General features: G+C 54.8%; 2 protein-coding genes and 1 non-coding gene across 3 annotated transcripts; all 3 read right to left on the reverse strand.

Moving 5' to 3' along the window:
• Positions 1-322: 322 nt before the first annotated feature.
• Positions 323-1,942, reverse strand: N0V96_006909 (uncharacterized protein; the record flags this gene model as incomplete). The annotated part of the gene is made up of 1 exon (XM_053192378.2): positions 323-1,942. One exon carries the CDS (start codon positions 1,940-1,942, stop codon positions 323-325), a length of 1,620 nt encoding a protein of 539 aa, XP_053050142.1.
• Positions 1,943-2,834: 892 nt separating this feature from the next.
• N0V96_006910 lies at positions 2,835-2,930 on the reverse strand. Its single transcript has one exon. It is a non-coding gene; the product is annotated as a tRNA-Leu (tRNA).
• A 406-nt stretch (positions 2,931-3,336) lies between these two features.
• On the reverse strand, positions 3,337-5,385 carry TRM1 (RNA methyltransferase tRNA(m5U54)methyltransferase; the record flags this gene model as incomplete). Its single annotated transcript, XM_053192379.2, has 1 exon — positions 3,337-5,385. One exon carries the CDS (start codon positions 5,383-5,385, stop codon positions 3,337-3,339), a length of 2,049 nt encoding a protein of 682 aa, XP_053050143.2.
• Between the last annotated feature and the right edge of the window lie 8,798 nt (positions 5,386-14,183).

Raw genomic sequence — 14,183 nt, forward strand, 5'->3', positions numbered from 1 at the left:
AACAGTAGCCGGGGCATTCAAATGCAGGCATTGACAGCATGTCAAAGTCACTAGCTATGGAGAGGCTTAAACAGCAGTAGCTTTTGCCGCAGAGAATGAACGGCATGCTGCTTCTTGGAACCAGACGAAACACTGTTGTTGGCCTTCATGCCTGTGAGGCCGCTTCAGATCATAAATATTTCTGTCATCGACAAAAAGTCTCCATAGCTTGAAGACTACCGGAAGCCAATCTATCGTCGTGTATAATCCGTAAGGAAACGTTGAGTCATTGCTACCAAAAATCTCTTGCCCGTCACGGTGACCATCAACCACATCCACCAGCCTACACTACCGAGCGATCAGCAAGAATCCCAAAAAGCGGCCTCTCCAGCGTCTCAACAGCCATCCATCCGCCCTCGGGAATCTCAACAATCGTCCCGTCAACACACACCTTCCGCCATCGGGGATCCGACTCCCCAATCGTCACCCGAACCTCCTCCGCGTCCTCGTACCCGAGATAGTCCTCCCTCCCCTCCGCGTCCGTCCACTTCATACCCACATGCGCTCCCTCCTTGTACGCAGCCATCATGATCTCCATCGTCTTCTCCCCGCCCACGGCCCCGAAGTGCACCAGTTTCAACCCCCCCTGCAACGGTCCGCTGTCCGGTGCGATCGTGAACGTCTTTTCCAGATTCGAAACCATGGCCGCGAGGGCGTACCCGAATCTCTCGCGCTCCACGCGCCTCCTCTGCTTGCCCGTTGCCCCCGGAGACCGCACCTCGACTGTGGCGACGTACGCGTGACTTTCCTTGAGCAGCTCCTGCGCCACCATGCCGAATCTCTTGTCGCCGTGCTTGCGGTACTCGGGCGTGTCGCTCTCCCAGACCAGCTGGGCGTGGAATCCGTAGCTGGCGACGATGGCGCCGAAGAGGTGGTCGACGCTCGTGTCGTGGCGGGAGAGCGCCGTCTCGTCGTCACCTTGGCCGTCGCCGTCCCTCTCGCCTAGAGGTGGCGCATGGGGGCCCGGATCGGCCGTGTAAGAGATGAGCCGGGCACCGGGGGAGAAGGAGGCGCGGAAACTGGGGAGCGGGCGCGAGGTGCCGAAGAAGAGGGTGCGGAGGCCGAGGACCATGTGTGAGGGCCCCTTTTCGGCGTAGAGGGGTTTGTGGAGGGAGTGGAAGCAGGCGTTGCCCGTGCCGAGGGGTAAGAGGGCGAGGGTGGGCAGGGTTGTGGTGGCGGTGGATGATCCTGTTTCCTTCTCCTTCTTCTTCTTCTCCTCCTCCTCGCACCCGTTCAAGAGATCGACGACGCCGCCATCACCGCTGAGGAGGACGATGGTCTCTGTCCGGGGCGAGGAGGCGGAGCTCGAGGCGGCTTGTCTGGCGGCCCACCTCTCCTTTGCGAACTTTCGAACGCTGTCGGCTTCTTCCGTTATTAGGATATTGAAGCTGGAAGGCAGGCCATGAGCTGATAGACCTTCTGGAGAGAAAGTGGACGCCAATTCTCCAGACGTCGTCTTTTGGCCGGCGAGCAGGACCAGAGGCTGAACGACGCCGTCCCAGAACTTTGGCGCGTGACCCAAGCCAGACTTGGTAGAAACGACAAAGTGTACGTCGTGACTTTCCGGCCTGGGAGTGAGATGATCCGGAAATTGCGGGAGCAGGAGGTTGTGGCTCGTGAGCTCGGCAGGCAGCTCGCCCTCGACGAGCAGTATGATGTCGAGCTGATAAGGGGATTCCTTAGCCTCGGGGTCTTCTTTGAGGACGCAGAAAATGGGACCCGAGACCGGATTGCTGCTCGCGGGAAGAATGAAAATTATCTCCTCCGGGCCAGCGGACTCACTGCCGCTTTGCGTGGTGAAGGTGAGTTTGCCGTCGGTGAAGGCGGCATCGCGGGCGTGGCGGGGTACGAAGCCGTAGGCGCGGGGCCCGCCCAAAGGCTCGACGCCGCCCACGTTGCTCATGTTGGGTCCTTGATCTCGAAAGAAAAGAGTTGATCTGAAATTCTCAGACTTGAATAAGGTTGTGCAAATCTGTCACCTTGAAACCCCTTTGCCAGTTGGTTCAATATGGCGATATACGGGTGACGTTAATGCGAGGTTTATCAACACTCAAAGGTGTAACCAGGCAGGCAGCTGGCCACCAGGGAGTAAGGAAAGCACCGATGGACCAAAAACGAGACGAAGCCTCTTCGGGCAGGTGGCCGTACAAGCACCTCCTCCTCTACAACGCAGTGAGATGCGTGGATTATTTAGTGCCTTGGGAGTAAGCCCGGATGCACTGGGACAGCAGGCGTTAGCAATCCTATCCCACAATCCGGGTAGCGATGGATAGTAAGCGTGCGTATTGCCCTCCTACCTGGCGTTGAGACACACACGCACCTCACTTACAAATCGCCTTTTGAAGAACTGTGGCTGGTGCTGTGGATGAGTTAGTGGGAAATATGCCATGGACCCAGCGATTGCGTTATTTCTGCAATTGACACCAGACGCCCCTAACTGGTCTGGTAAGGTAAGTAACGAAATCGGAGTCATCCCGGCAAAAGGGAGGGGGGCGGGGCACCAAGAGCCCCCAGAAACAGCGCCTGGAATAGCACCTCAAGTCGAGCAGCCAAGCCAGCCAGGGCCGGGTGGTCGCCCGTACGCGCTGCCACCACCCGGAAGACCGACCAATCGACACCCGAAACGCCGCCCGCACCATGTTGCACAGGCCGGCTTTTTTTTATTACCTTTCCTGACCTTAACTTGCTGATGACACAGCGATTCCAGCCCGGTCACCCAATCGCGCACTTAATTCATGCACAAAATCGATTGCCGACACCCTGCAGATTCAAACACCTACCACAAAAAGCTAAAATGATGGGAGCGGGGTTCGAACCCGCGCACTCTCACGAGTAACAGAGTTGCTGACTAAGCTTAAATCTGTCGCCTTAGACCACTCGGCCATCCCACCGCGAAGTTTGCAACTTGAGGTTTGAGAGGCTCGGATTGGCGCCTATCCTTGGTTGCGCAGTTGGGGCTTCGCGTGACCGCCCACCATGATGCGAGAAAGCCCGTTCGAGAAGGGACGAGCGAGCAGGGAAACATGGCTGTGAGATAATATCGATACTTTGATCGTCCAGGTAGGTGCAAATGGGAGGTATCTACGTGCCAAAGGTAAAGGAGGTTGAGTCGGATTGATCACACACAGATATCTAAGACGATTTCGCGTCAGTCTGCGACTTATACTTCTCGAACTGGCGAATGGACAGTGACTGTTTACCTCGCATTGCACGGCCTCAAGTGTTGGTAAATATCTGGTAATGCTTCATCTCGGCTAGAGTCGACTTTGCTTTTCTTCTTCCTGGTATCCCGTCCGATCACGCGCCCTTCGCCCTCGTCATGGGGCCCCAGTTCTCCCGCGGGTTCATCTGGTATCTGACCAATTTTCTCTGCTCCCTGCGCTTGCCGAGCTTGGCGAGGTTCTCGTCGAACACAAGCGTCTTACGCAGCGCCTCCTCGGACAGCTGTTCTTCGGCCTTGTCTTCCGATCCGTCCTTCATCTCGACATCCGCCGTCTTTTCCTCCTCCTTGTTGATAGCCTCCTCCTTATCCTTCTCCTCCACCTCGACAACCTCCACCGTGGCACCGGCATCCTTGGCCTCCGTGGCGTTTCCGTTGGTGTCCGCCTTGTCCGTCTTGTCCAGGCCCAGCAACTTATACGCCGGCATCTGCGAGTTGATCTTTTCCGTGCGCACCGGCGCCTTTTGGCGAACCCATTCCTGCATGACGAACCAAATCGTGTCCCACGGCGCATCCGTCTTGACACTTCCGGGACGGCAATGGCTGCGAGTGACGCGGTAGCCGAGGTGCTTGAGAGCACCCCTAAACATGTCGTCCGGCGGCTGCTGCGTGCTCAACGTGCCAGCCAACCTCGAAGGCATGACGAAGAAGGGGTAGTGGTCCACCCTCGCGAGCTCCTTATCCTTGGGATCGAGGTCTTCTGCCGGTTCCGGGCCCGGGAGATACTCTTCCAGAGCTGTCTGGAGCATGCCCTCGATTCTGGACGTCGTCTGGTACACGTTCTTGTCGACCGTCGGCAAGACGTCGAGAATACGCTGGATAAACTCGGCATTGTGCAAGGGGCCACTGTACATGGGTCCCGCGACGTGCATCTTTGAACCGCAGTGTCTGCAGTGTGAGTCGGTGGGAGGTCCCTGAGACAGCCCGTGCTTGTAAAAGTATCCTTCCTTCTTCTTGGGCGCGGCGCGAGTCCGGACCATGGGCTGCGTCTCCCAAGCCGAGCACCCGGGGCAGTTGTACATGATCATCGTCTTGCCGCCCTGGTAGTTGACCGCGTCCTTGGACTTACGGACCTTGACAAATACTCGGCAGTAAAAGTCAATGGAGAGAGACAACTGCGGCTCAATAGTGAGACCGTACTTTGATCCGGCACTCGCCAAGGCGTGAAGAATCAGGCGAATACCAACTTCGTGCGAGTGAAGGCCCTTGACGGGTGCGCCTCCGTACAAGGAGAAGCACTTCTCGGCGTAGCAGTGGCCTGCCCAGTGACTGCCATCGGTGCAGGTGACGGCAAGCAGGCCACCGTCGTCTCTGACGGCCTGAACAGCGGCATCCAGGAAGGGCGCGGCCGTTCCGTACGGGTCCAGGTCGATGGCGTCGTATTTGTTCTCTTTGCTGGGGTTACCGAACCGGTCCCTGTTCGACAAGTCGTCTGCGATGCGCCGGTACATGTGTGCAATCGCATCGTCGTGGCTCGTCACAATCTTATCCTCCAGGCCGTTGTGCTTCATGTTCAACTTGATTGACTCAATCGCACTCTTGGTCAGGTCGTTGGCGGTCACCGAGGTCACAAAAGGCAGCTCGTGGGAGTAACGCAACGCGCGAAGACCAGAAGCGGACAGAGCGTCCAGGATGGTGAAGCGAGGGGCCGCCGGCTCCTTCTCTGGCACAGCCTTTGCGTCCTCATTCTCGGTCTGGCACTCCTTGGCTTCCGTGGCTGTCGCTGGCACCTTGGCCTCGGCGCCAGTGCCATTGACCCCATTCTCGGCTTGCGACTCCCCGCCGTTGGTGACCTCAGCGGCCTTGCCGTCGTCCGTGACTTGCACCTTGGCCGGCCGGTTACCGCCCTCATCCGCAGCCGCGCGCCGTCTCTTCTTGTCCCTGCGCTTGGCAGCGGCCTCGGCTGCCTTGACGGCCTGCGCAGCCTTCCTCTCGACGACCTCCTCGCCGTACACTCTGATAGCCAGCGCGGACAGGTCTCGGTTGAACTGCTGGATGGGGTTGTAAAACACCTGCTGGCCCTTCTTGTCGTTGACCTCCGCGGGGACCAGGATCGTTGCCTTGCCCTCGGTCACGCCCTTGTAGTCCTTGCCATCGTAGGTGAAGATCTGCTCGTCTCCGCTCATTTTGACGGCGATTTCACTGCTTTTGGTAATTGAATAGCTGCTGCAGAATCTGATGTGTGGCGGCGCACTGCGTCTGTACGCTGCGTGAGTGAGAGAGACGGCTGAGCAAGGTTTCGTCAATTGAAGTAATCGGAGACGTAAAGACAAGGGCTGTATACAAAATTGGTGGCTCGCAGCGCGTGTGCCTTGGCGTATAGCTCCTTGAAGGTATGGCTTCAACATACAGTCATATGAGATTGGATGGTATTAAAAATTTGGGTCCCCGTTGTCGATTTGGCTCATTCGAGTCGCACGTCGTCGCTGGTCGGCGAGAGAAATTTCAGTGGGTCCGATTATTCTGCCAAAGGCGGTGAGTCATCGGTGACAACCTCAACCTTGCTCCCTCCTACGGACCCATAATTGTAGGCTTGAAGAATTGAAAGTCAATCAGAAGCTCTGCACTCTACTGAACCGACATGAGGCTTCTTGGTCAATGTTAATGTCGAAGATTACTTGGTTCAGTTTCTACGCTGTAGCTCTTGAATTTGGTTGGTATTGTACGCTCTGTGAAGTACTCGGTTCTTCTTACGCCGAGATCTGCCGAGCTCTCAAGTCGGAAATGCCAATTGGTGCCGTCAAGACAACTCAATACGACACCCTTTGCCGAGAGACTGATCTAATCCATCTTGATCAGCGCTTCGTATAGTCTTGTACAGCTTTCTCTGAGTTTAGTTGGGTGATTGGGTACAGCTTAGTTGTTCTTTTGGCAAATGGCCAACTGCAACCCTACACCACTTACTGGTGATATATTGCGAGATGCCTTAGAAGGCCTCGTTTAGGACCGCATTGTGAGAAATTATATCATGTAGAAGTTTCGGCTTAGGGATTGAGAACCATTTCCATGAATGTTCATGCATTCCAAGGAGTGTAGATGACCACAGGCTCCGTTGTTAGTCATACTTGAACCACTGTTGCAGGCACTTTCTCTAGTGTCTGTAATACTAGTTCTGGCCATGTAGATCGTAATCAAGCATAAATTGGCTGGGAGACTTGTTGATGCTGTATTGTGAGCCTTAATGGCCAGGAGGGGAAGTTGACTAGCCACTTGCTCTCTTGCTTTGCCGTTCGTTCGCATCATGAAGTCCTATCGAATGTTGTCCGGATAATCACGAAAGCGATAGTCTACCTTGGTGGAATCAGTAGAAAGTTTCTCGGTCTTGTTACTGCGTTTGATAATTCTAATTTTTTCCACTTCTACTGGGCCATACTTTACCTCCCAAACTTATGATAAACATGAGCGGGAAAGAGATGATCAGAGAGCTATTGTGAAGCAAAGGGAATATTGGTCTTTCGGCTACGCTATGACTTACACATTGGGGGCAGACGATGACTGTATAGGTGAGAGCATTAAACTCTCAAAGAAAACATTTTCACAAGTTATAATGTCTGATGAGCAGCTGACATAACTTTTATGAGCAAAGCAAGAGACCTGAAGCGAGAGTATGTCTAGCACGACTGGATCGAAAAAGTTACAGAGTAGGAAGTTACTAGTAAAAGTCGTCATTGGTATTTGAAAGGGCGCATCCATGGTTCATGAATTGTCCTTGATGGTGTGTATCGAGGACCATCCCTCAGCCTTCAGGCTGGGCCTCCAGGGCCACGTGGGAAAGAGCAGAGAGTGGTCATTGATGGCTACAAGTACTCGGACGACAAATGCGCATGTGCTCCTCTGGCAGCAGTCGACTGAAAGTGCATTCGGGAAAGCTGACCAGACCTAATCCAACCAGCGAGGGTATGGGAGATAGGTTCAAGGCGCCCAGTTTTTAGGCATATCTGCATCGTCAGCCAGCGAGACTTAGACGTTGTCTTCTTGCACCGCTTCTCGAGGCCAGAATAGCCAATCAGCCAAATCTCTACGCCACCACACTACTCAGTGAGCAAGGTAGATCGGCATCCGTTCTCGAGAAGGTGCCTGGAAGGTTACATGGCCAGTCTCGCAACCAAGCCACCGGCTAGCCATTTAAATCGAAGAGTCTAATTCGGTGTGAAGAGGTTCTCCCACACTCGGTGAGGCAAAAGTTCTCCTCCAACAGGCTTCTTGGCTGGTATCGAGATCAACGCTTTCCTCGGGCCGTAATTCCATGCAAAGTATGTGCCTGCACGACATGATATTGGGGGAAAGAGGCGCAGACTAGGCCCCCCGCCACGGAAGAGTGGCCGGGTTCCGGACCAGCATCCAAAGAGGACAGATCCCAAGATCGTGGAGAAGACCGATGATACCCCACGTACAGCGCGGCGGAAGAGGCTCCTTTGACCGGACTTGTAGTTGGGCAGTTTGAATGTTACTCGGGATGGAGAGGCCGGCGAGAGAGTCCTGGGGAAACGGCGGGCAAAGTTGGAAAACGCGCAGATGGAATGAACTTTGCAAAGGATGCCATGGAGTTGTATAATACTCTTGGCTTAGATGCACCGAGAGGCGCTTGGCTTGTGGGGAAGATCACGACGGCAATGTAGGCAATCGATGATAGGAAGCTAGATCTTCCTGTGCATTGTTGCTACACTACACAGCGAGCACAATCTCACCATGGCACCTATCAACTATACTCGACAGACATTGTTCGCTGATATAAATGGGCCACATTGTGAAGATGATGTCTCCCTAGAGCGGCGCGCGCATACGCAAGGTGCAACCACCGTCTGGCCTGGACAGTCTGTAAAGCAAAGCAGAGCATGTTGAGTACCCCGTACGAATCTCTATGCGGAATATCACAGCCCTGAGAGTGAGCAAACGAACTTCTACGGCGCGAGATGCGAACCAAATTGGGCAGGGTAACATGCCATGCAGTCTGGATTGGCCCTCGCATCGAGGGCATGGTACCCACGCATCTTGGCTCGTATCGACGCAGGTCAGGGACCGAATGGGACGGTGAGTAGTAGCGGCTGAAGGCACACCGAGGCGCCGGTGGGGGGCAGAAGTTCTGATTGAGGCGGCAAAAGGGTCCATGAAGGAAGGCATTAAGGTCAGGTCGCCAGGGGAGGGAGTTTCAACCGCCATCCAGGGCCTAGGCACCCTGAGTGCTGTTTTGCGGTGATAAGCATGGGGGTTGCTGTTCCATTGGCGCGCTCTCCATCTGGGGAATGGGAGGCCTTGTTCGGCTGAATCCATTTGAGTCTTGATGTGCGAATACAAATACAGAGTAGTGTACTCCATAGAATGCATCTGCGATAGCCAAGGAGTTCGGCGATGGCGACAGCGATTTGCAGGGTCTTCTTTGCGGTAGTGCGGGCTTTCTGTAGTGCTACGGGGCTCTTGGATCGAAAGTCGCAGTAAAGTCAAGTAAGGCCGAGAAGAGTGAGAGAATCTAGGTCGAATTAGGCAAGAGGAAGCACCGAGAGGAAGAAGAGGAAGTGGATTGAATCGGCGGGTGTTCCCATCAAGAGTCCCCTGCCAGTTTCGCCATCTTGGATACCCATGCCGCAAGCCGAAAATCATTGACAGAAAGCTGGGGCGCGGGAGATAAGCCTGAAGGGGTTTGGCGATTGCTGGGAAGGGGATCGAGGGGTGTGAATCGTGGCACCAAGACCGAATGAAGAGAGAAACTTGGAAGTGGCTGTCTGGTGAAGTTGAGGTAACAATCCGGAGGTCAAAGGGCCCCGGAGCCGGGATTCGGTTCCAAATGGAAACCGGGCAGGAATGGAAAAATGGAAGGAAAGAAGCCAATACTCCGTACTTCGTAGACACCTCTTGCCTCCCTCCCCCCAGGGCAGCTTGGCAGCGCATCAATGATCAACTCAATGATCAGGGCAGTCACCACCTCAAGGCTCACCGGCTCACCCTCAGGCCAGGACCCGCCTGGCCCGCTTGGGGAATATCTTTCGATGTTTCCCCACAGATAAGGTCAGACCCGTCCGGCGTCAGAGGAGGCTCCCAGATCCTGCCGCGCCTGCTATCCCAACAGCTGCACCTCCCTCCTGAGTCCTCCACGCCCCCCTTGTCAACCCCTCCAGGTCTCCCTCTGCTCCCTGCTTTCCCCAGCCCATTCCCCCAGAACGGACCGGGGCTGCCGTAAAAAGACGGTGCCACAGACCTGGCGCCTTTCGCCGTTGCTGATTGACGGAAATTGCCCTCCGTTTCTCCAGATTCGGCTTCCACCGAACCACCGCGGCACCGCCAGTCGCATAGTCTCCAGACCGAGGGGATGTTCGGGAGCTACTTGCCTATCTCTAGTCTTTGGAGCGCGAGAGGCTCCTTCATCAAGACTCAAGCATGATCAAAAACTCATAGAAAGCTCTCTCCCCCCCACCTTATTCGGATTGCCCAAAGCGGCAATACAGTCTATCAATGGTGTTTCTCTGTTGACTGGGCCTGGACGTTGCATCGTCTTCTTCTCGACTCCATTCAGGGTCTTGACACTCTTGCCCACAATCCCTAGGTATCCGGCGACGGAATCATGCACGCACGGGAAGCAAGCAAACCGCCCCTGAGCACAATGAAACACAAACTACTTGTGCATCTCGGCAGCCTTGACGGCCTGCAAGGGGTTGAATCTGAGAACGCCAGAAATCGACTATTCGGATACCGTTCCGCTTCTCCCCCCGTGTCTCAACATTTCATCTATTCCTGGCCTCTCGTCTATCACGGTCTGTGTGCACTACGGATACTCTCCTAGTTTTATTCTCGATCACAATTCAGTCCCCATCTCCCTACTGGCTACGGATACCAAAGCACAGTTTCTCAATCCTTTTCAGCCGGCATCGTGCCAACTCTTCGTCCCGCTTCTCCGCTCGCTGCACATTTACCCGCCATTCACGCTTGGCTGGGAGAACTAACACCCAATTATTTGTACACTACAGAGTACCAGGCTACCAGCACTTCATCGCATGAGGCTTGTCAATGGTATCGCCGGGGTAATTAGAACCTGGCTCGCGCGACTGAACAGGATGCGGGGGTTTCTATGGCCTGGAACGGTCGATTCGCCCTTTGCTTTGCCAAAGTTTAGATACAGCGGCCGCCAATCCGAGGAACGAACCACCTCAACGCGCCGTCTGTCACTACCCGTGGCCGAACTGGCGCTCCAATCACAGCGTCTCCTGCTAGCTTCCCATATCGACAGGTTGAACTGCCTGGTGTCTTTTGTCAGCAACTCTTCAACACATGGCCAATGGACGCGTCGCAGCAACTCCTTATTGTATAGCTCTTATCTGGGGGGCTTTGAATGACTGAGGACGATAATCAAGAGACATCTGGCGTCAACTCCCATGGCGGAAGATTACGTCCCTTAGCCCAACGGCGCCTGGACAGCTGATATGCGCAGACCACATATCCTCCAAGATGTCTCAATGGGTGTCTTAGCTCTTCGGACTCGTGGTCCGCCTCGGAGGATCAACCCCCCGCTACATTTCCGTTGGAAAGACCGTTCCGCGACCTACAATGCTTACCTTACACTATGGTAGCGCTTGGCCGTCGCTGGCTGTCGTTATCTACCGCCTTGGCCAACGGTGAAATATTCGCCAGAGTCCTAGTCACTAATTAGGCGTCAAACCCAAACTCGGCAAGAGACTATGCGTTGCGCCAATTTGGCAGCACCAGGGACTTCGGAAGGGACTTCAGAAGGTTGTCAAATCCCCGATTCCCCAGATGAGCGAACGTTTGTTGGGCAATCAATATCAAACATACCATGACTCTCTCCCACATTCAACTAAGCAATTTGCATCTCGTCCGTTTGGTTGTAGTTATTGGGTAGGTCGGAATCCATAACGGGGGTACGTTGATCTATCAATCTTGCAGCGGCAACACAACGCCAACACAATGTGCAATGCGCCCTAACCCCTAAGGCGTTGGATGATATTGGCAGCCTGCGAGTGACAGCCTGACGTATCTACGGAAAATTGGTACACTTCAGAGCACAAGAGCGCCAGTTCATCCTGCCGATCCGTCGCACCATGACTTCAGTTGGAGTGTGCGCCCACTTCGAGCTCCCGAAGCACAGCGGATGGATGGCGCCCGAGAGAGATGCCGAGATACAACCCGATTTTGCATTGTCAATAGCCATGGCGTGCTGATAGACTCGTAACTACGCCAACAGCGGGGGAAGAGCCATTATGCTAACCAGTCACGGCTGGTCAGACAGGGGAACAGGTCCGACATATTACTAGATGAAGCGGGAGTTGCGGGCGAAACCTTCACCAAGGCACCGTGGCACCTAAGACCCCAAGTCCCGAAGACTATCCATACGCTTTGTTTAGTGCGAGGATATCAACTCTGTTGGTTTCCATTCCCGCGGATTGACGGCACGGATATTGATCGGATGGGACGGGACAGGCTTCAGCTTCGCCTCAATCCAGGGATGGTCCTAATTTTACTGTCAGCCTATCATCGGCATACCGAAGCCCTGGCTCGCTGACACACAGCGGGAGAGACTGATTGACACGGGGCATGCTAGCCTGTCAGCCAACAGGGCCGAGGCCACGGTACGAAACAACAGCTTAGCCTGTGGGAGAGGCCAAGAGAACAAGAGCTGGGCGTATGGACACAGATGATGTTCTTCAGAAGAGTCTTGAACCCGTGTTATCACCTGGGATAACTTGAATGGGGTAGCTGCGTCATTGAAGAGATCCATGGATGGATCTGGTTGCTTATCGCCCATTTTGGCGCAAGATTCCGGCTGTCCCAACAAGGTTGCATGAGAGCACGCCTTTTCCCCCACAACTCCATAAAACGACGTCAAAACGCGCCTTGGATACCGGGGTAAATTTCGTGGGGCAGCTCGTGGGGGGCTCACACAACGCCGAGTCGCCGACACACCAGCCCGCCAGCGCCGCTTGAAGAGGGTGTGGTGTGCCAGACCATGATGGCTAATGCCGAAGAAAGCGAGATGGGGCCTAGCCACATCCTTTCGGAGTTACGATAAGAACAACTTCGGGCGCAATCGGGATGTGGTCTTCAGCAAACCCCGGAAACGGGAGAGAGCATGGCGTTGCTTACGAGAACAGGCGTGACCGGCGCGTACATCACCAGCGATGACATTTATCGAAGCAAAAAAAGGAATCAAGTCATGCGCTCCATGGAGGTCATCGGACAGGCGCGGCATCTCCTATCTTATTTGCTTCGCTTACACGCCTCATCGACGAGATTCTAACCAGATCCCCCCACACTTTGGTCAGCCTGGCTTGCGTCTCCCTGCAACCGCGACAAATTGCGACACCCTCTTCTCATAACCCGGGAGGCTTTGCCAAGTTAAAAGAAAGACAACTTCCCATCTCAGCTGGCCTTCTCGTCCGGGGAGTTAGCGCATGTGGTCTGTTGGAAGCGCAGATTAGCGCCATCACACCATAACCCCAGTCCCTGGGTCGGCGTCAGGCGGAACGATCAAGAGGAAAGAGCATCTGTCCTTTTGTCTAAGCGCCCCGCGAAGGTGTCTCAATTCCGAGATCATGTTTCGACGAGCTCATCGAGCCAAGGACCTGACTCTTGAGGTCAAACAAACAAACAAACACCGGTGTACCATTGAGCAGTGCACACTCTCTTTGACTTTTCCATCCTTCTCGGGGGCGCAATATGGGCGTCAGGCCGACACTCAAGAAGCAAACCATCCAGCCAACGATGTCACAAGCCAAGCGGCCCAGGTTTCTTCCCAAGAACTGGATACATCTCATTGACTCGGTTATCTAAATCTTAGCACTCACTTAGATATCCACGTCATGTCTCGTCTCTTCTCTCCCGCATCCGCCAATCTTCCGCCCTTCCCCGGGAGCATTGGTCGCTTGAACTTACACGGCAGGCGACAGTGCACAATCCTTTGAAGGGCGGCTTCGCCCGCATGCGCTGTCTCGAAAAGCAATTCCATCTCAGGGCTCTTCGAATCGGAACGCCTTCCAAGTAGGCCAAAGACGCCATGCCGCTCTCCCCCAGACTCCCCAGGTCCCCACTTCTCCTGCAACTTGTTCCGTGGCTTTGGCGATCGGTTTTTAGAAATCACCACGCCCATCTTCATGGGCTGTACGTACCATGGTACCGTATAGTGTATCCTCTCACCCTCTGTGGGAGAGGTCTGCATCTACCACACCATCTCGTGTGCCAGTGTGTGTCCAGTTTGACCTATCGCTTCAAAAAGTTTTGGCGGTGAGGAAATAGGCAGGTAAACCACGCATGCGTAGCCTTGGTCTTCTGTTTTAGAGAGACAGGCGCAGACGAGAGTCGTGCGCATCGAGGCAGCCATTTGGAGGCGCTCAGAAGAGACACAACAGAAATGCGTTGCCTTGGATATAGGTTGCCAATAGCCGACACTGAAGATAACACCATTGAGCTGCAGCGAACGGACTACCGCTATTGCGGTCCTCATCGCCATGCCGCCCTGCGCTCGGTGGACGCCTCCTGGCCTCCTGGAGGCCGCTCTACAGGACACATTGCGACGGCTAAACGCCAACGTTGCACCGCGTCCGAAACCATACTTACAGGTCTTCTCTACGGGCGTCGGAAGTGGTGATGTGCCAGTACTCGCGGGTAAGGGCTGGTATGCCAACACCCGATGAGCAAGCCATGGCTGGCGCTCTCACATGTGACGAGTCTTCTCGTAAATGCGACCTACACCGGACCTGGCTCCAAGACTCTTGCTGGCGAAGTGGTTCGCGCGCCGCCTCAGTTGCGAAAGGGAGGAAAGCACTGGCAGCTTGCATGTGCCTTGACTCACTCGTGAGTTCGACAACAAGTAGGCGGCATTCAACGATTCAGCCCAAAACCTTGGGGCATGATAACCAGGCCGGAATTGCCCTCGTCCGAGGAAAGGGGCGGAAAGGAACCGCAACGCAATCTGGCAGTC

This window comes from Colletotrichum fioriniae (genome assembly GCF_027942845.1).
Source record: "Colletotrichum fioriniae strain IMI 355084 chromosome Unknown scaffold_8, whole genome shotgun sequence".
NCBI lineage: Eukaryota > Fungi > Ascomycota > Sordariomycetes > Glomerellales > Glomerellaceae > Colletotrichum > Colletotrichum fioriniae.